Below are 21,252 nucleotides of genomic sequence, written 5' to 3'. Positions count from 1 at the left end.
GTGATCAAATCAGCCCTATTGTATACTTTGTTGTGTGACAGTATCGTACAAAAGTAGGCGATCTACAGTACAAGCTCACGTTGATTGTGACGATTTGAGCATACAGATTGGCTGAGATAACATTTAATTCATTCAAATGAGTTCCGTATTTCAGCTTCAAGGAACCATTGGAGATAACTTCATGTCATATAAATGAGAACTTAGCTTGTGGTCATTTGACTGGGTTGAAGGGCAGAACCAGATCACAGCCACATTCACCACATTTTGTTAGTCACTCACAAGTGTATGTAAATCTTGGAAATTTTATTTCCATTTCACGAAAATTCCACCTATGAATGGTAAATTTATATTACACTTTGGTTTCATCCAAAGCGCTTTACATAGATTGTGCATTGCCTTCACCCATTCACACACACACATTCATACACCGATTTCAGAGGAAAACCATGCAAGGCACCAACCTAGATATCGGGAGCAATTTGGCCAGGGGGTTCAGCGTCTTGCTCAAGGACACTTCTCTGGGGGAGCCCGGGATCGAACTGGGAACCTCACAGTTCCCATCCGGCCGCTCTACCGGCCACTCTTCGCCTGAGCCACTGCCGCCCCTCAGTATAAGTTCACAATGCGTCACATTGTGACACGTTGTGAACTTGTACATTTGGTATTTTAGCTATGAATACAGGTCTAGAGTCCAAAGGGAAGCATGCACATCACAAAGAATTCTACAGGTGCTGAACTAAGAATACGTATAGTGAAAAAGGATGGCAGTCTGCACACTGATCTTGAGCTCCCAGGCACTTTATTTGCAGAGAAGAATGAATACATGTCTACCTTGAGATTTTGACTTGCCTATTGCTTGTGCTTTGTTTGGACACAAAACATTTGAATACCACTGACTGCTGTGAATGTGTCAAACCCTGTTCTGAACAGAGACAATGATTACCTCATACCTGACGAAGACCCGGAAGGGTCGAAACGTTGTTACCTTAATAAAGTTACCTGGAAGCTGAGATACAGTGTGGAGGACGGCCTTCCTTTTACAATGATTACCCACATGGATACTGACACTGTAGCTCCTAATAGGCATTGCTACACAAGTACATTACACAACTAGAAAGGTCGCAATTTTAAAAAATTGCAAAGTGTGGTTGCCGCAGTCGCTTACATAGGCCCCTCCCACTTACGATGCTAGCCAATTACAATTTCAAGTCACACCTGTGATCATGTGTAAGTAATTCGGAGGGTATTTATGCCCCCCAAAACAAATCTGCAACAAACTGTTAATTTTTTTGCATTTGCGGCGCCCCCTATGGATGAAAATGGAATTACTTTTGGCTTTTAGTTGATTAAACCACCCGCGCTGATTCAAATTTGGGGTGGGTTGGACATTTGGTTTGTGATTTGTGGCGTTTTTTGTAAAATAGGCCCCTCCCACTAACTTCGGAAGCCAATAGAGCTCCGAAGTCTGACGTCACTTTCAGTAGAGGGTGTCAATCTCCAGGTTCATGTATTTGTTTTTTGCATTGAGATCCCCAAACGGCGATTTTAGGTCGCTTCATATAAGAACTGTGTTTGAAAAATAAACCGACCACCTCGGCGTTTCTGTCAGGGGAGTGGCTGTGCGTCGTTAATGATGTCCATTCATATTTGATACAGCCAGTTTCTAGAGAAAATGGAATTAATGTGACCGCAAAAGCCTTGAAACTACATATGAATGCAATGTCGCTGAGCATATACGTCACGCCCAGCTGTCAACATATTGCGTTCCTGAGATTCCTCGTTGACGTAAGCTCAGCTGGTGGTGACTCGACTCGTACTAACCACGATACATTATATATCAATAAAATAAAAATAAAAATAAACGTAATTAACGTTAAGTTTCTGTTGTGCGACGGGCTGCGGGCAGAAGCAGCCTACCCGGAAATGTAGTCTCTGGGTTGTTTGGCTCGTTTCTAATGCTTATTTTGTTACTCTTTGGGTATATTTGTACATTTCCACCTTCAGTCGATGCTTCATATCCATATGAGTGAAAGGGCCCGGGTGATCGGTTTATTTTTCAAACACAGTTCTTATATGAGGCGATCTAAAATCCCCCTATGGAGAGTACAATGCTTATAAAAACATACATGAACCATGGCGCTCACTGCCCTCTACTGGTAGTAGAGGGCAGTGACGTCAGGACTTCGGTGCTCTATTACGGCCGAACGATACGCACAGAATTCCGCCTGTGGTGTTTTCAATGGAAAGGTCCAGAGATCATTTGTACCTATTTTTGTGAGATTTGGACAAAGTTTGTAGGAGGAGCAAAAAGTGTGTTTTGGAGAAAATTCAAAATGGCGGAAAATCTATAATGGGCGTGGCCTATATGGGGAGATGCGTCATGACCCAAGGAATCCAGGGACAAAATAATTTTGAGGCCGACCGATGTAATTATATGATAATTAATTTTCGTAATTATTATGAACCTCCCTGCCAAGTCTTGTAACTATAGCTATTATGGTGTCAGAGAAAAAAATACTTGAGTTGGACTTTTAGATCTTCCCATGTTAAGTGAATGGGGAAAATGAATTCACTAATTAATTAATATCAATTAAACTATACAACATTTATCTATAGCAAGCACACCATTCCCGATGAAGTCGGTCGATTTGACATATGGCTCAAGTGCGTACAGTCAAAACTGTGGGAGGAGTAGCGTTTCAAAAAAAGTCTTACTCCAGTAAAAATAAAGTGTTACAATTACAATAGTCTGGCAACCACACTAATAATAAATAAAGTGTTACAATTACAATAGTCTGGTTGCCCACACTAATGAATGAAAAGAAAAGGTAAGGGGAACAATAGTCTGGCAGTGGTTGCCCTTTGGGCAACCACACTAATAATAATAATAATAATAATAATAATAATAAAGTGTTAGAATTACAATAGTAAGTTAGTGTGGGCAACCACACTAACTAGCTTTGGGGATGCGTCAGAGCTGGATTCCTGAATGGGAAATTCTGGGCACAAGCCCTGCAGGGCCCAAAGAGCAGGTTGGCACTGTAGAAAATTAGGCCAATTAAGTCAGAGGCATTCACCCTGGAAATCTTAATTATAGCGGATCTCATATAATGTTATGTATTGTTGCATATACAAATAATAAAGTGGTGAAAGAACATAACCAGCTGATCAGTCAGTCTATCATATGATTCTAAAGTAAAGGGCCCCAGCACGAAAAGCTACTATAGTGTACCCGCATACGGCCTGTTTTGAAACCGAATATAGCTAAAGTATAATATAACATAATTCTTAAAACAGCAAAAGGGGTTCCCGCCAAAAGGGGTTCCCGCCCGTCACTACACCATTGGTTCTCAAAGTTGGGGTCTCAGCTGGTCCTTAGAAGGGTAGAAACTAAAATCAGCCAGAGAATGTATCATTCATATACTGTACAGTACTATGCTGCGTGAATAAACATACAATTTGATAGCATACAGTAGATCACCCAGGTTTTATGGTTTTTCAATCCCCACACGTGTATGTATAAGTGTTGCAACACTGAGAATGTAGAATATGAAATTTTAACGGTAATATCGTATATTGTATCGATATCGCAATGTTTGGCATAAATACAGAGATATGAAATTTTGTCCATATCGTGCAGCCCTACTTGTAATCCAGAGCCCATAGAGTATAGACAGAGTTACGACAACTCCGTTCACTTCATGGGGCCAGTCCTCTTCTACATAGACTTCTATTGGCGAATAGGGACACCGGAAGTTTACAGAATCTATTGTAGTCGATAGGGCTCGCACGAGTACATGAACCACGTGACCGGGCTGTTTTCTGCCCCCTCAATGTCGCAACTCTGTCTATACTCTATGGCTCTGTTGTAATCCAAACGTACACGCGTGTGGGTATAGGGATAGGGTGGCCTGGCTGGGTGTATGACTTGACTACCGCGGCCTGAATGATTCAGCCCTGCAGCCCTGGTGTGAGATATGATCTGGACAACAGATGTCAATATGAAGTTGAGGATAACATTGACCACTTCTGTGTCTTAGTCATACTTCTCTCTCCTTTCTTTCGTAATCTTTTTTGTCATCAGACGGACAGCTTGGTCATATACTTCTCTCTTTGTTGACGTTTTGTTAACTCATCCTCCTGCCGTTAACCCAGTGGTGGAAAGTAACTAAGTACATTTACTCAAATAATGTACTTAAGTACATTTTGAGGTATTTGTACTTTACTTGACTATTCCAATACATTTACATCTACTCCACTACATCTCAGAGCCAACATTTGTACTTTTACTCCACTACAATTATTTGAAAACTTTAGTTACTAGTTACTTTGGAGATTTACATTTTGATTAGAAAAACATACATTACTGTAACCACTTCAACCCTATATACATTTAGACCATTTGAAAATAGCTGATCTACAAGCTCACAATGCGTCACGATGCGATGCATTGTGTGCGACCTCTCTTTTCTATTCAAATATGAATATAAACTGGAAACTGGAAAGGTTGCAATTTTGAAAAAGTGCAAAGTGTGGTTGCCGCAGTCGCTTACATAGGCCCCTCCCACTAATGTTGCTAGCCAATTACAATGTTGCGTCAACCTTGTGATCATGCGTAAGTAATTCGTGTTTTTGCAACAATCGGTTACATTTTTCGCATTTGCGGCACCCCCTATGTAAAACAGGCCCCTCCTACTAACTTCGAACGACGATTACGGCCGAAGTATACGCACTACCAAAAGTTGGTCTTTTAATCGGATAGGTCCGGAGATCATGTGTGCCGATTTTTGTGAGATTTGGACAAAATCTGTAGGAGGAGCCAAAAGTGTGTTTTGGAGAAAATTCAAATTTGCAGGATTTTTTTCCCTGACGAAAATGGGCGTGGCCTATATGTGGAAATGCATCATGACCCAAGGAATCCATGGAAAAGGAAATTTAGATTTGACGACTTACGGTTCAAGAGTTATAGGGAAAAACGCAAAGTGGGCTGTAATAGCGCCACCATGAGGCCGACTGATGTAATTCCCTTTCAATTAATTTTCATAATTATTATGAACCTCCCCCCAAGTCTTGTAAATATGGCGCTTACGGTCGGGAAAAAAATACTTAAATTTAGTCTTCAATTTCCCCATTATAAGTCTATGGAGAACTAATTAATTAATATCAATTAAACTATACAACGGATCTCTTAGCAAAATACAAGCACACGATTCCCGATGAAGCCGGTCGATTTGACATATGGCTCGAGTGTGTGCGGCAAAAACTGTGGGAGGAGTAGTGCGGCAAAGTATCCAAATGTACAATAACAATAGTCTGGTTGCCGGGCAACCACACTAATTAAAGCATACTGGACGGAGAAAATCCATCATGTGGATATTATTGTTCCTCTGATCAATACTAACCTCAGTTTTTACTTTTTACCATGTATGTATGGCTTGTGCTCTACAGCAGCGGTTCCCAAACTGTGGTGCGCACACCCTTTGGGGTGCGCGAGTGGCCACCAGGGGGTGCGTGACATGAAAAGGGTAATGGCGGACAGTTTATTGTGTTATATATATATATATATATATATAATTTTCCGGCCAAATAGAACATTGGGGGGTGCATCAGCTAGGTCAGGGGGAAATAGGGGGTGCACGACCAAAAACGTTTGGGAACCGCTGCTCTACAGTATATGGATGCCACAGTAATACCACAGTACAGTAGGCCACAATTTATTTGTCTTGGATCCATGCATTTTTACCTTTGCTTATTCCTAATACTTATGCCATCATATTATCTGAAAATGTATAGCATAATTACAAATTATTGGTGTAGTTAATCTTGCATGTAATTGCCAGTGGTCAAATGCTTAATAAGTCAAATTCAACACGTCTCAAGTAGAACATATGAGTCATTTTGAATGTTTTGTTGCCCGGGGCTGTTATACTGTAGTTATTATTCAGCCTGGGAAGCAGTAAAAATTGATGCACCGGAAAGGAGATGAGGCATGTTGCTTGATTATTGATTTACATGAACACACAGAGGTGGATCAATGTCCATCCAGCCGGTCAGTGAAAATTACAGAAATGGAGCTTCATGAACAGGAGGGAATTTGGCCAAAATCATCACATTTGTGCACTTGGTGACAAGGTTATGATTTTTGGCATGGTGTTAGGTATGGGCATAAGGTTTTCAAAAACCATCGCAAATGAGTTGGGATCGCCCCCCTAGTGGTCTGTTTGCAATGAATCCAATATTAGATAGGACAGTATTATATATGGTTGAAACCCCAAATAATTGAGAGAAAAGGCTTTTCAATGGATTCTGTTACTATTGGGTATGCTAAATAACAATAAATAACTTCTGGAAAGGCATCATTTTCAAGATGGCTCCTAGCTTATAGGCATTTTAAGCCAGTCGGACACCATCTTGAAAATGGTGCCTTTCCAGAACTTTTTTCCCGAACATTAGTATGTACTCAATCCTGATCCGTACTAAATAAAGGAGCACTTGTAGAGTGCAGTACCTCTTACTTGGATACAGACCATCTTTGTAGCTGCCTTTTGAAATCAAAGACTTTGTCAAAAAATCTGAGTCTTTGCGGATGCAATATCGTTACCTGGACCTGCGCTCCACCCAGATGCAGTACAATCTCAGACTTAGATCTCAGCTGGTGATAAAGATGAGGGAATACCTTTGTAATACACATGGTTTTGTGGATGTAGAAACTCCTACCTTGTTCAAAAGGACGCCAGGGGGGGCCAAAGAATTTGTCGTTCCGTCCAGAGAGCCTGGTCGGTTCTACTCACTGCCACAGAGCCCACAGCAGTTTAAACAGTTGCTTATGGTGGCTGGGATAGATAGGTACTTCCAGTTGGCTCGGTGTTATAGAGATGAGAGTTCCAAGCCGGACAGACAGCCAGAGTTCACTCAGGTGGACATAGAGATGTCATTTGTGGAGCAATCAGATATCATGACCCTGGTGGAGGGCCTGTTGCAGTCCTCCTGGCCTTTAGACAAACATCCCCTTAGCACTCCCTTCCAAACCATCACATATGAAACAGCCATGAGGAACTATGGCGTGGACAAGCCTGATACAAGATTCAACATGAAGCTGATGGACATTAGTCATGTGTTACAGAGCACAGAGATACAATTCCTCAAATCAGCTCTCAACCAAACAGAAGGCTCCATCCAGGCCATCTGTGTGCCCAATGGAGCTAAACATTTCGAATGCAAAGATCTGGAGATGCTGAAGCAAGTGGCCAAGACTCAGTTTGGTCAGGAGTTAAGCACAGTGTTGGTGAAGGCAGATGGGACACTGAAGTCTGCTCTCAGGAAGCTGCTGTCGATCCCAGCCACAGAGAAGCTGCTAACAAGCACTGGAGCCAAACCAGGGGACCTGCTGCTAATATCAGCCAGTACACTGGACACTGTGCGGCCATTGTTAGGCAAGCTGCGCTTGCGGTGTGCAGAGCTCCTAGAGTCTTGTGGGATTCCGGTCCGGAACCCCTCGTTGTTCCACTTCCTGTGGGTGGTGGACTTCCCGCTGTTCCTGCCCAAAGATGATGACCCGTGGCAGCTGGAGTCAGCCCACCACCCCTTCACCGCTCCAGTACCTGATGACAGACATTTACTCTACTCACAGCCACACAAGGTGCGTGGTCAGCACTATGACCTGGTGTTGAATGGCTGTGAGATTGGAGGAGGGTCTATCCGCATCCACAAGGCCTCAGAACAGCTCTACATCCTCCAGAACATCCTCAAGGAGGACCCCTCTCTGCTCTCACACTTACTAGAAGCTCTTGACTCAGGGGCGCCCCCACATGGAGGAATTGCTCTGGGCCTGGACCGCCTGGTCTCTATCATGGTGGGGGCTCCCAGCATCCGAGATGTCATCGCCTTCCCCAAGTCGTTCAGGGGCTACGACCTCATGAGCCAAGCCCCTGAATATGTATCAGAGGAGGACCTGAGACCTTATCACATCTCTGTCACCTGGCCGGCAGCGAGGAACGAAGGAGGAGGAGGAGAGGAAGTGAACAGGAGAATAATGACATGAGTCCAGTGCCTCCATTTTATGTAGCACCTCGGTACCGTATTGAATAGAATAACAGGGCGTTTGAGTTTGTTACCTTTTACTGTTAACCCTGTATTAATTGTATAAACCACAAGGCTGATGAACTTGACATTACTTATTTAAATAAATATCTCAGACAACACTTTAAATGTAAATCAGATTTACTGATAGGGTTATAGTATTATTTGTTTTTACAAATGTGGTATACCCTTTTTAAAGTTTAAAGAAAATCACATGAAATAGACATACCATACAATAATGGTACAGTAGGTAAAAACTAAGATTAATGCTTTTAAACCGGTGAAATCAAATAAACTCTACCCAAGTACAGTTCCTAAATGACCTTCACAAAAACAAAACAAAATCACATAAATCAAAAATGTCAAACCTCTTTGCAAAACCTCTATTACAAACACAAAATGGTTATACTTTTTTTCCTAAATAGCAAACACAATAAAAATACACAGTGGGCCCACACTCATACACACATTTATTTATACCAACTATTTAGTAAAGGCATACAGTCAACTTAGTCAACTGTTTTAGAATGACTTAAACTCGATGTATTAGAATATAGGGCTAGGGGCATGCCGCATGAACTAACCACTGGGCTACACACTTAACATTTAGTTTGTTGTATGACGGATAGAGAAAATATCTGACCTACAAGATCCCAACGCGACATGTTGTGAGCTTGTGGATCTGCTGCTACTTTATAGTTGTTGAGGATATGAGCAAAGAACCATTACATGTTATATATATCCGGTATATCCTGTATCAGGTAAGTAACGTGAATGATGATGTAGACTAGTACGTACTGTATGGTTAAATGACTGACATGCTTGTGTTTTCCATGTCCTCTTCTTTAGCAGCAGAACTTTAAGCAACGGGTTGTGGCTCTGCTCAAGAGGTTCAGGGTGACCGATGAAGTGGGTGAGGTGGGTGTCATTTTCCTAATGTATATATATATATATATACCGGTATATAAAATCCTCAGTGTTGCAAATGGTTATATTAACAATGGGGATATGCACTGTGTGTGTGTGTGTGTGTGTGTGTGTGTGTGTGTGTGTGTGTGTGTGTGTGTGTGTGTGTGTGTGTGTGTGTGTGTGTGTGTGTGTGTGTGTGTGTGTGTGTGTGTGTGTGTGTGTGTGTGTGTGTGTCCAGGTGCTGGACTCGGAGCAGGATCCAGCAGAGCCTCCTCCTGAAGTGGAGGAGGACCTCCTGGACCTGGAGAGTCTGGACTTTGAGAACCCTAGTGACAGTGGACCTGAGCTAGATGATGACGACAGCGTCCTCAGCACCCCAAAACCTAAACTCAAGTGAGCGGAACGCAGCCGTTATGTTATTCACTGATTCTCAACGTCTGGCCGACCAGGGTTCAAACTTCAAATGGATCCTTAAGGGTCTATAACTCAGTTACAGACCCGTCCATTTGGACCCACTGGTGGTCCTCGGACCTGATGTTGAGAACCAGGGGTATAATTAAGCAATAACTCGCTCAAGGCATTATTATGGATTATTATGGCCGACAATCTCCTTAGGTGTGATATAATAACAATACACCATGGCCTGGAGTGAGTTATGACTTTTATAAAATGTTTACCAAACTTGGCAACATAAAAACCATAGACATATCGCAATTAAAACAGGTTTTTGTCATTACATTACAAGAATGATTTCTTTAAGAAAGCAGTGGTTGCTTTTCTTTTTTTTTTTTTAAACAAATTTTATTCAAAGAGTATGACATCATATTATGCAAGTTTCACAGAAAGAAAATACAACTCTTTGTTTTTATATTTTCTCCCACAACTCCTTTCCCAATCCTCCCCACCCACCCACCATCTTTCCCCACGAGGCCAGACATACAAACAACATAAATTATATACAGGTATAAAACCAATAAGTTGAGTACATAACTAAGATACACAGAAAGGGATCACATGGTTACGTTCACAGAAAAGTGGTTGCTTTTCATGTTTGCATTTACATTGATTGTGCACAGATCTGAGTGTGCGGAGCTTCCCTTTATTTTTTTCATTATCTCTTTGTGACTCCACCACCTCACTTACGTTTTTTCAGCAGATGAGCAGTGTTTTTTTGTAATTTCCTGTTTGCATTTAGAAGTTTCTTGAAATTCGTCGTCCTTTGATGTTTCTGAAGAATTAACGTTACTCCTCCCCCCAAGTGCATCTCCTTTTTCTTCAGCTCTGTGTGTCGTCTTATTAAGGCCTGACTTGTCCCTGGAGAAATCACTCTATCCACTCCTCCATAGTTAAGCTCCCATGAAGATTGAAGTTCACCTTAAATGTTGTTGTGGGTTTCATTTTGACCTACAGTTAGTAGCATAAAGAGTGATATATACAACTGTACAAAAACATTAGACTTGGTGTATGGTTATAACGCACGCACGCACGCACGCACGCACGCACGCACGCACGCACGCACGCACGCACACATGCACACACGCACGCACAAACACACACACACACACACACAATCAACCATTTTCCATGATATGACCGATTCCATGATATGACCAATATGCAATTTAGGCATTTAGCAGACACTCTTATCCAGATTGACTAACAAGTGCGAGATTGGAAAAAGTAGAGTAAGCATGACCTCTTATCTAGACAGTCAATGTCAAGATGTTTGACGTGTGCGTGTGTGCATGCACGCAAAAGATCCACCGGGGAGAAATTCACCAAGAGTTTCATTACAAAATGTTGGAATGGAATTATAAAATGACATGAAGTTAATACAAAAAATCAGATGGTTTAAATCTGTTACATTTGCTGCTTTTACAATCTCAGCACTCTATATTTGATTAAAAGATTAACTGAGGATTTTTGTATATATTTGGAATAGAACACTTGGAACTAATGATACTATGAATACTGTGAGGGATGATGTAACACACTCCACTGGATCACAGCATGTTCAAAGTATGTCCCTGTTTTCAGGCCATATTTCGAGGGCCTCTCCCTCTCCAGCTCCCAAACAGAGATTGGGAGTATCCACAGCAGCCGGAGTCACAGGGAGCCTCCTAGCCCGGTGAGACCCCAATATTAACTACATGAAACCTAGTTTCCCTATTCTGGGACAATCAGTCCGCAAAAATAGCCAGTCTACATGCAAATCCTTTAAGTACACATACATTTCACTTCTGTGCCCCCTGGCTATGGAATTCTAAGACTGTCCTAGCCAGTCTGGGGATTCAAGCTGTATAAACCAACATAACACTTATGCTTATGGACTGTCTGACTTATGGAAACGTTATTCTGCTAGTAGTAACGTGGCTGTGTACAATGAAGTATATTTTGCCATTAGCCTGGTGATTACAAGTTCTCTGTAACCTGTTACTGTTCCAGAATGACCCCGACAAAACCAAGTGTGGGGGTGCCAAATTCCAGGGGGACAGTGTCTCTGATAATGTCTCTTTTGTGAGTATTAGACAAAACAAAGCGCCTTGTGTAAGTTGTGTTACTGACATAGTGTGTCAGTTCTTTCTACTTGATGCTACACTGTGTCTCTCCAATAGGCAGCCACAGATAAGATAGTTTCTTATCATATTAAGTACTACTACTCCATCTTGCTCTGTCTCTCTGATTGTGTGCTCTCCCATAGGAGGTACCGGAGGCAGTGACTCCAACCACAGAACTGGAAATGGACACCATGGACACATTTCTTGAGAGACTGCCCCCTACTGGCAAGATGACCAAGACAGAGTCCCTCATCATTTCATCAAATAGGTAAATTATCATTTATCATTTACATTGTTAAAAAAAATCAAATGTAGCACAAACATGTACCAGACTTATTTCTATTGCTTATACAAAATATTCCTTTAATAAACTACCTCTTTCCTTTTCCTAACTAACACCTTAAAACGATGTAGGTTCAATCTTTGTTTGATGGGCACAATAAGTTTGTGACCTCGATAGGAGTCTGAGATGATCCCTCTCAAAGCAGCCAGGCCTTTCTAGCCAAAAACCTACTGCAGGCATTTACTTTCCTCAGCACCTACGGTATAAAAAATGTGCATCTCTCATATTGTTTTTGTACAGTAAAATAGCAATGTGGTCCTAAGAGACTTGGATTCTGCCTCCCTCATGGTGCTGTAGTCTTTTAGCAATCCATTATTAAGATTTCTCTCTTCTCTTCTCTTCTCTTCTCTTCTCTTCTCTTCTCTTCTCTTCTCTTCTCTTCTCTACTCTACTCTACTCTACTCTACTCTACTCTACTCTACTCTACTCTACTCTACTCTACTCTACTCTACTCTACTCTACTCTACTCTACTCTACTCTACTCTACTCTACTCTACTCTACTCTACTCTTCTCCCATTGACATACTGTATCCCTTCCACTTACATTCATAATTCTATAATTTCATCAACCGTTCTCCCCCTGCTCATTTCTTCAGGCAGGAACCTAAGATACCAGGAAGGCGAGGCAGGAGTACATCGCTTAAGGAGCGTCAGCCTAGCAGGCCACTGAATGAGAGGGCCAACAGCCTGGACAACGAACGCTCCCTTGACACACGCTGCCATCTACAGGTAGAAGCAGAGAACAACAACCTGAGCTTTGTAGACAGTTAAATTGGCCCCACAGTCCCACACTAGAGAATAATTTGCCCGATGTTGTATCCAATTTCCTCTCCTGACAATCATAGGGGCGTACCCCCTTCAAGGCTGGTTGGAACCTATTATCTGCCCCAAGGATCCTCTAGTCTGAGGGGTTCACAGACATAATCTTATATCACCGACTTGATCAGGTTATTTACTCCTGTCCATTATTTCATAGGGATAATCTCTGTTCATTTGTTTACATTTGTACACTGTCAGGGTTGCAATGTATAAATGAACACTGAGGATTTTACTATGTGGGTTATCTCCTGTCAGATGATTGCATAAAGGAAATCTTTAATATCCATCCTTTCATATCATCTCAAGTCAGAGTAGCCTGCTGCCACTGTAGCCGGTGTCCGGATAAGCAGAACATATAGATATCTGGATGGATGGATGGAATTTAAAAAGCAGCATTATTCAATCATATAGCCCTGATTTGATCCCTGTTTTTTGGCAGAGAAACTACTGTAGTTTCATGGCATACAGTACCATGACTAAACAGATTTTTTTTATGGGTTGTACACGGAAACACGGTTAACCAACATGCCGACACCAGAGGATCATCACTCTAAAGTCCTCTTTCCTTTCCAGATCCCAAGGAAAACTGTGTATGACCAGCTGAACCACATCTTGGTGTCAGACGACCACCTCCCTGACAGCATCATCCTCATCAACACCTCAGACTGGCAGGGCCAGGTGAGGAATAAGAGCTAAAAAATAAATTGTGCGTGAAGAGCAGCCTACACGCATAATTGAGATTGACACATTTTATAATTTAGTAAATTCCATATATCCAATGTCTCTCCTCTCCTGTCCTCCCCTCAGTACCTCTCGGACATCCTTCAGAACCATCATCTTCCAGTGGTCTGTACCTGCACCACAGCGGACATCCAGGCTGCTTTCATCACCATTGTGTCACGCATCCAGAGATTGTAAGTCACGTTCTCATAAAAGAAAACAAGTTACACTTTGCTCCCTTTATTCCCTGCATTTCACTTTACAGGTGTAATGGCATTATGCTCCCTGTGCTATACGTAGGCACACAGAACTGGTTTATAATATCCAATATATGTTGGATAATGGATACCTATGCATATACATTGCCTATTATTGTCCATAATATGTCTTATGACCCCTAACCTTCCGTTGCATTTGTAAGACTCACTGTGCTATGTTGAATGCATCTATGGACTATTTAGTGTATGTGTATTTGGCCATTTGCTTTTATTTTACGGTATATTAATTGTACTGTGTGTGAGGTCCTGTCAGGATGTACAAAGAAACTCTGTAATTTATCAATACAGTATGTCCCTGAAAAATCACCAAAGAGTTTCCTGTACAGTATATTCACTTTACCTGGTGATTCAATGTGCTTGATGTTCTTTGTTTTCTCTCCCTAGTTGTAATTGTAACTCCCAGACGCCTATACCAATAAAGATAGCTGTGGCTGGGGCTCAGCACTACCTCAGTGCCGTCTTAAGGCTGTTTGTGGACCATCTCTCTCATAAGACGCCTGACTGGCTGGGCTACATGAGGTTCCTTGTCATCCCTCTAGGTTAGTTGTAGCACGAACCAAATAGTCACTGTGAGGTGACTATATTTCTTGTTATGTCCTACTTTAACGCATGGCGGTTTTACGGCCCCCATTAAACCAATCAACATTAACTATAAACACACCAATGGCTAGAAAAGATGGAGGACCTTAGCGTAATAGGACACCACACAAAACAGTTCTGGTTCTTTATTTCTTACCCACATGATAAAACAAACAAGATGAATAAACCTTGGGAGATTAAAATCAACCAAGGCACAAAAGGGCTTGAGATGCCGGACAAACAGAAAATAAAGGATGGGGGACTAGCCCAACCCTGTCAAAACTAGCCCCCTCCCTAATTAAAAAACAAACATCTAACTAAAATAAAATAAAAGTCTAGATTGTCTAGATTGTAGCACTGGTTATGTCTGTGTACTGAACAGCTTTTGAAGCAGTTGTTAGGTGGGGGCTGCAACAATCAGAGATGGGCTGAGGTGTGCCAGTCTGGTACAGGCACAGCCACATACAGTAGAGTAGATGATGACATGGCCTTGCGCAACATCAAAAATGGCTGATCTACCAGCACACAGCGGTTAACATTTAAGTGAAATTAAGTCTGTGTTGAGTTATATGATTATTAAACCAATGAAAAGTACTGACTACATATGTTATGTATGTTATGTTTATTTATTTGTCATGGACAATACAATCACATTGCACAATTGTACAATTTGTGTTGCTTAGAGTGCTAGTTTTCAACAACTGCCCACAGGAGACTTTTCTAAAAATATGAGAAAAAAAAATACAAAAAAATAATACAGTACTAGTAATATTTTGCAGCAAAATCATACCCATTACATTAAATTAACTTGTGAAACAAAACAAAAGTAGACACCAGTCAACATAGTTCTACATTGGACCAATTGGAACGCAGATTATTTTTCTCCATTACCTGAAAATGTACTGTTTTGGTTTCTGTCCGACAGCAATGAAATATTACTTAGATATTATTGACTTTACTATATGCTATATCCATCCTGACTATGTGAAGTTGATAAAATACAACAGCTAAAACCACATCTGATTAGATTATATGTTTCTCCTGGACTGCATTCAGGAGCCCATCCAGTCTCTAAATATCTGGGCACCATCGACTATCGCTACAACAGCTTATTCCAGGATGCAGCATGGAGGGACTTGTTTCACAAACCTGAGGCCCCTGTCGTGGGTAGGACACACTATGAATGTTTCATTAGAAATAGTGAAGTATTCATTATACAGATTATTATTTGTCTGGCTATTACAGTTATATTTTCTGTTCCTTGTTTTTGTTGTTGCTATGTGTTCATGACAGATATTTGCATTTACATTTCTATATTAGATTTATATTTCAGTATTTCTTAGTTTGCTGTTGTCTTGTTATATTTAAACTCTTTCTCTACATAATATATACATTATGTATATGTAAATTATGTAATGCTATTTATGTACATATGCTGTATACACACTATATATTATATATAACATATAAAACATATATATATATGTTATAGATGAGCTGAGCTGGGGTCTTATTTACTGTAAGACTACTTTGAGTGTTCTTTCACCTTTATACTACACTGAGACATCAAGTTTAAGATAATGAATGCATTATCAATAATATGTGTACACACACACACACACACACACACACACACACACACACACACACACACACACACACTAACCCTGTAAAACCCGGATTAATTTCTACTTGCAAAAAATAGATTTCAACCTTACTACTACTTTTTACTACTAGGACTTATCAGAGGAAATTATGTACAAAAATATATTATTATATTTTTTTTTGCAAATTTTATGCACATTTATAATAATTATTAAAATAATAATAATACATTAATAATTTACATTTGGGGGATATCTTTCACAATAATAAATAAAACATGTTCTAGACATTCTAATGATCACAAAAAAACATATATTACAGTTATTTTACTTACTTTTATCAGGGTTAAAGGTCAAAGGTCATAGGTTCAAAATTGTTCAAAACTGCACAGAGTCCAGAGATTTTTAATTTGTGTGAATTTCAGCCTCTGTGGGGGGTATTTATATGCAAATATCATGACCAATGGCATTGCAATGGCATTGCAATGAACATCAATGATGAAGTTTAGGTGAAAAAAGAACATTAAAAAAATATAATATAATATAATTAATTAATTAATTGAAATATATTGTATTATTGCAACGCTGGGTGTTACAGGGCTAAGCAGGAGAAGAATAGCAATTGTTCTGTTCTATACAGTACAGGAGGACCTAGATGTGGTTTCCCGGGTAACGCAGTACATGGTGGGAGCGAATGGAGCCCACCAGCTCCCCATCGCTGAGGCCATGCTCACTTACAAACACAAGAGGTACATTGATGTACAGTTGTCTCTCTTGCCTATCACAGAGTCTAGTGTATTTTATAACTCAGTGATTCTCAAACCGTTTCATGTCAAGGACCCCCAAATTAATATGTACTGTATTCAGCCACAGACCACCATCTGAGACTATTTTGTGCCAGGGACCACCATACAAGATGTGTGTTGTTAAAATGTTGCAAAAATATTCCAAATGTAAAATTTCTTTCAAGATTGTTTTTGAAAAAAGTACGTACAAGATGTATGTAACTGAATTTGATGCTATATTAACTAATTTTATGGGGGACCCCCCTCTGTGACCCCTGGGGGTTCCCAGACCCCCCTGTTAAAACAGTACAGATTCAGAACCATACTCAGTATTTATGACTTAACACACAAATGCGGGGTATTTTCTTTATTTTATTTTATTATTATTTTTGGCGGGGGTTAGGGTGCTACTTTTGAGGATTTGTCTAACAAATGCTTTTAATGCTGAGCCTATGTTTGTTTGTTTGGTTTGTACTTTCAAGAGGGGGTTGGAAATATTCAAGGGCACCCAAAATACACTTTGAAGTGTTGTTTTCCTTGGTGTCACTCTGCAACCCCACTGAGACCTCAGTGTTAATGAACCCACAAAGGGATACTGCAGGTGTGTCTAAAACGGAAAACACATTTCATGGGTACGATAGTACACAACCCCCTTTTGAAAGGAACTAAACTAATATAAACTAAAGCGAGCTGAAAATGTCATGTCACTAATGACGTTGAATATTTACTAGTGTCTGAGTTTGTGTGTGGGGGTTAATATCTGATATGTGATGTGAGTCTTGAATATCTAATATGTGATGTGAGTCTTGTCCTCTAAACATCACTGTCTTCTCCATCACTGTGTGCGTGAATAACATATTTTCCTTTTTTGTGTTTATTTTCTTTTCTTTTCTTTGAAGGAAAAAGAGCTTTCATTTTGATTTTGCAGTAAGGTATTGTGGTCTGCTTCAGTCTGTTTGTCTTCCTCCTCTCTGGTGATTCATGCGCTTTTCTGTGTTGGACTCCCCCCACCCCCTTTCTATATGTGTCTGTTACTTGTGCTGCAGCTCGCCACTTTAACAGTCTCCAAGTAACACACACACGCACGCGCACGCGCACGCACACACGCGTGCACCTATAAAAACCTGTACATATTACATATTGCTTGTGCACTCCACATACAAAGTCATACTATCTATTAAGAAGGGATAATATATATATATACCGGTAACTCTGACCCCTAGCCCATGGTCGAAACACTTTACAAGATTTATTATTGAGATTACTGAGAACCCAAACACTAATGAAGCATGAGATTGAGACACTGTTACAGTATATTAAAAAACACAGGGTATTTTTAACCAAATCTTCTACTTTTTGTGTGATAGAAATATCTCTGAAGGCATTTTATACATAGATTTTGTGTCCTATAGACTTTGTTTAACAACTAAAGATATTATAATTTAGAGTAGGGCTGCTTTTGATTAATTTAATAATCAAGAAGCTTTTTTTAATCTTAATGTAATTAAATAGAAATGCAAGAATCCAAATTAGACCTATTTTATACTTCGTCAATAAGTACTACGGTGTCACACAAAAATTGTGATGCAATGTGCTGTGAGCTTGTATATATTTACTATTTTTTGGTCTTTTTGAAAAAGATTTGAAATTATAATTTTTTTTTTAATAATCAAGTTCAAGTTCAATTGTTATGTTTTATTAACATAAATCTCTAGGTTTCTTTTCTTCAACGTGAAAGGAAATTATTCGGGTGCAGTCACAATGCTACCAGACTATTAAACTTTTACAGTAGTGAACCTCCAATCTGTTGTTGATCAGAGTAAACAAATTCTGCAAACAAACCTAAAATATACCCACATTCTGGAGCTGAAGTTATTTTTCCGCTCCATATAATTATGAAGTCACGGTTGAACAAAGAATGCTGATAAGGTGGCAGGATGCCAGTTACAGTACAATGATGAACCCTCTCCTCCCTCCTCTGGAGTCTCTCAGCTCTTTCCTACTCCCTACTTCATCCCTGTTTGTGACCCTCAACACGCTTTGGGACATTCATGTCTGTCTGCTATTGTCTCATAAAGACCGATAAATATATGTATATATACAGTATTAAAAAGATTGGAGATGAAATGTTTCTTCTGGCATAATAGGTCCATTTGAATATGGATGGAGAAGATTCTGGTCCCATCTTCAGTGTGTACAGTACACAAACCAGCAAGTGCATAAACAGTACATGTATGCATAGTCCGCTTAAGGTTAGAGGTCAAATAAGTTCACTTGAGTATTATGTGCTGGTGTTAACGTCACACTAATCATCATTTTAATTCATTCATAGTAAGTCTCTTTCAATCCTCACAGTTTTAATGACGACTATAATTATGCAGCACTTTTCTTAACAAGTGTGTCGAGTGCTATACAATTAAAAGGAGCAATGTAAACACATTTATCAGCTGTATTACTGCTGCTGGCTATACTAAAGCCCACTCAGCTGAGCACAAATAGCAACAGCGACATTACATACTGACACCAACCCATTCATAAATATCGATAATACTTTGCTTGATGGCCTGTCTAAAAGCCTTATTCAGTGGGTTCCAGAATGTCTTGTTCTAGAACTACATTTTAAACTCAGCCTGGAAAATGCATGCATTTCGTATTGTCCAGAGTTATTAGTGTGCTTTACGATTACATCGCACATTTGAACAAAGACATCGAACAGAAATGATGTTCCACAAAGATCACATGCTGAGTCATGAGCCATTCCTGCGAGTTGAGATGAACGTGCATCACATACTGTACATACCCGGCAGACATTTGGCTGTTTCTCCCTCTGGCTGCCCTGACAGTGATTTTGGCAGGGTTTGTGTTGTGTTGTGACAAGTTAAAAAAAGAACAAGAACCCTGGCCTGGATTGCATACTGTACCTACTGTAGAGACTGTCTTCTCGCTCATTCTTTCTCTTTCTCTGTCTCTCTCTGTAGTCTCTCTGTTTCTTCCCTGGGGGGGCGATGGCAGGTTTCTTCAAGGCAAGAGCACCAACCTTTTACCGCCATCAAGTCATCAAGTTTTGACATATGTCAGATTAGCCTAAATGATAGTTCCATTCAGGCTATTTTTCTGGTGCCTATCAGGAAAATAGTTCAGTGAGTGCTTTCTAGACGTACTGTAGTGATGCACTACCAATCTCAGGTAGTGCATGGAATAGTACTGGTTGCTGCTCTTCCTTCTCACCCGCTCTGTCTTATCACGTACCTCCTGGTTGAACTTACCTATGCAGCTTCTCTTTAGCCGTTCCACTTATCTGACGGACATGCAGACTCCTGAATGCTGTTCAGTTGGACTTGTTTGTTGAATTGGTTTTGGTCCCTGCAGTGGTGGCATAGCTTTGGGATTGACTATCTATTAGCTTGCATGCCTTGCTTTTTGCTTGTCTGTAGTGGTGGGGAGTGAATGAAGGGGTGGGGGTTAGATATAATTCTTTAACAGGGGTTCTCAAGCCAGGCGTGGCATCAAATGAAGCATGCTCTGTCCTCAGTGTTTGAATGTTGTAATCATGTAGTGTTCATTTTCCACTATTCACATACTGGAAAACAAAGTAGTCCAGATGTCAAAGATACTAACCATAGATCCTAGTACTACTAACTTTAGATGCTGTTGGCGTTTGTGCATTACAATCTTTTACTTTGCAGAAATTAGTAGCTTTAGAAACGCTTCTGGGACATAGTGCTTTTTGGCCACATTTGGTCAGTTAAAACACTTCTCTTCCATTTCAAGACATATTTTTCCTCTTCTTGCTTCCTTTATCTCCTGTATTGCCTGTTTGGGCACCTCTGCCTCTCCACAGCCCAGATGAGGACTCATGTCAGAAATTCATTCCTTTCATTGGGGTAAGTCACTACTCTGCCTAGAATACCTAGATGGAGTCATATTCCTGCCATTTTCTTGTAAGGCCTTTTGTGGGATTTAGTACTGTTGCTCGATCTGTTTATGCTAATCATTTCACTCTACTAATTCTACAGATGGTGAAAGTAGGCATTGTGGAACAGACATCTGCAACTTCAGGCAAGCCATAAATACACATTCTCAATGGGTGGTTGCTGTTTGGTGTAGAAATACATTTAAAAAAAATATATATATATATTTTTAGCATAATATTGCATGCCATTCTCTGCCCCTAGACTGTGGGGCGGGCCGAATGCAAAGTTGTGGGATCGAGTCTGGCTCATGATCCATGTTGCATGTCATTGCTTTATCACCGACCTTCGCCTTTCCATCTCTCCCCACTGCACTATTTAATTAAGCAAAAATATAAAGAAAATTAACACTTATGTGTTAACTATCCATGTAATGCCTTATAATAATATTTATAATGCATTATAATCTAATTAACTCATAAATACTCATAATGTTTACTATTATAAATAATCACACCACAATTATAAAGCATTTCTATAATGGCTTATAAGGGTAAGGATTATAATACTTCATAATTGCTGGACACTCACATACATTTTGGCAAGGATGTGATGTACTATAATTCTCAAAGTTGTACTACATTATGCTGAATTATAACTTATAGTG

General features: G+C 40.2%; 2 protein-coding genes across 16 annotated transcripts in view; both read left to right on the top strand.

Moving 5' to 3' along the window:
• pacs2 (phosphofurin acidic cluster sorting protein 2) overlaps window positions 1–21,252 on the top strand; it is an 85,264-nt gene that overhangs the window by 55,818 nt on the left and 8,194 nt on the right. For 10 of the 15 annotated variants that reach the window (XM_079528818.1, XM_079528823.1, XM_079528822.1 and 7 more), the window contains 14 exons: window positions 8,929–8,997; window positions 9,227–9,381; window positions 11,026–11,116; window positions 11,434–11,505; window positions 11,690–11,814; window positions 12,486–12,618; window positions 13,282–13,386; window positions 13,516–13,622; window positions 14,091–14,245; window positions 15,342–15,452; window positions 16,530–16,638; window positions 17,574–17,606; window positions 20,516–20,558; window positions 20,691–20,733. In XM_079528818.1, the coding sequence (XP_079384944.1) occupies window positions 8,929–8,997; window positions 9,227–9,381; window positions 11,026–11,116; window positions 11,434–11,505; window positions 11,690–11,814; window positions 12,486–12,618; window positions 13,282–13,386; window positions 13,516–13,622; window positions 14,091–14,245; window positions 15,342–15,452; window positions 16,530–16,638; window positions 17,574–17,606; window positions 20,516–20,558; window positions 20,691–20,733 (1,351 nt within the window). Of the gene's footprint in view, window positions 1–8,928; window positions 8,998–9,226; window positions 9,382–11,025; window positions 11,117–11,433; window positions 11,506–11,689; window positions 11,815–12,485; window positions 12,619–13,281; window positions 13,387–13,515; window positions 13,623–14,090; window positions 14,246–15,341; window positions 15,453–16,529; window positions 16,639–17,573; window positions 17,607–19,652; window positions 20,044–20,515; window positions 20,559–20,690; window positions 20,734–21,252 lie in introns of those variants that run through there. The other 5 variants (XM_079528819.1, XM_079528826.1, XM_079528824.1 and 2 more) reach the window with 3 other exon arrangements.
• LOC306942620 (aspartate--tRNA ligase, mitochondrial-like) lies at window positions 6,035–8,041 on the top strand (the record flags this gene model as incomplete). The annotated part of the gene is made up of 2 exons (XM_079528628.1): window positions 6,035–6,049; window positions 6,539–8,041. 2 exons carry the CDS (start codon window positions 6,035–6,037, stop codon window positions 8,039–8,041), a joined length of 1,518 nt encoding a protein of 505 aa, XP_079384754.1.

This window comes from Electrona antarctica (genome assembly GCF_951216825.1).
Source record: "Electrona antarctica genome assembly, chromosome: 18".
Lineage (NCBI taxonomy): Eukaryota > Metazoa > Chordata > Actinopteri > Myctophiformes > Myctophidae > Electrona > Electrona antarctica.
Note: the sequence above shows the minus strand (reverse complement) of the source record. Positions and strands in the feature narration are given on the sequence as shown.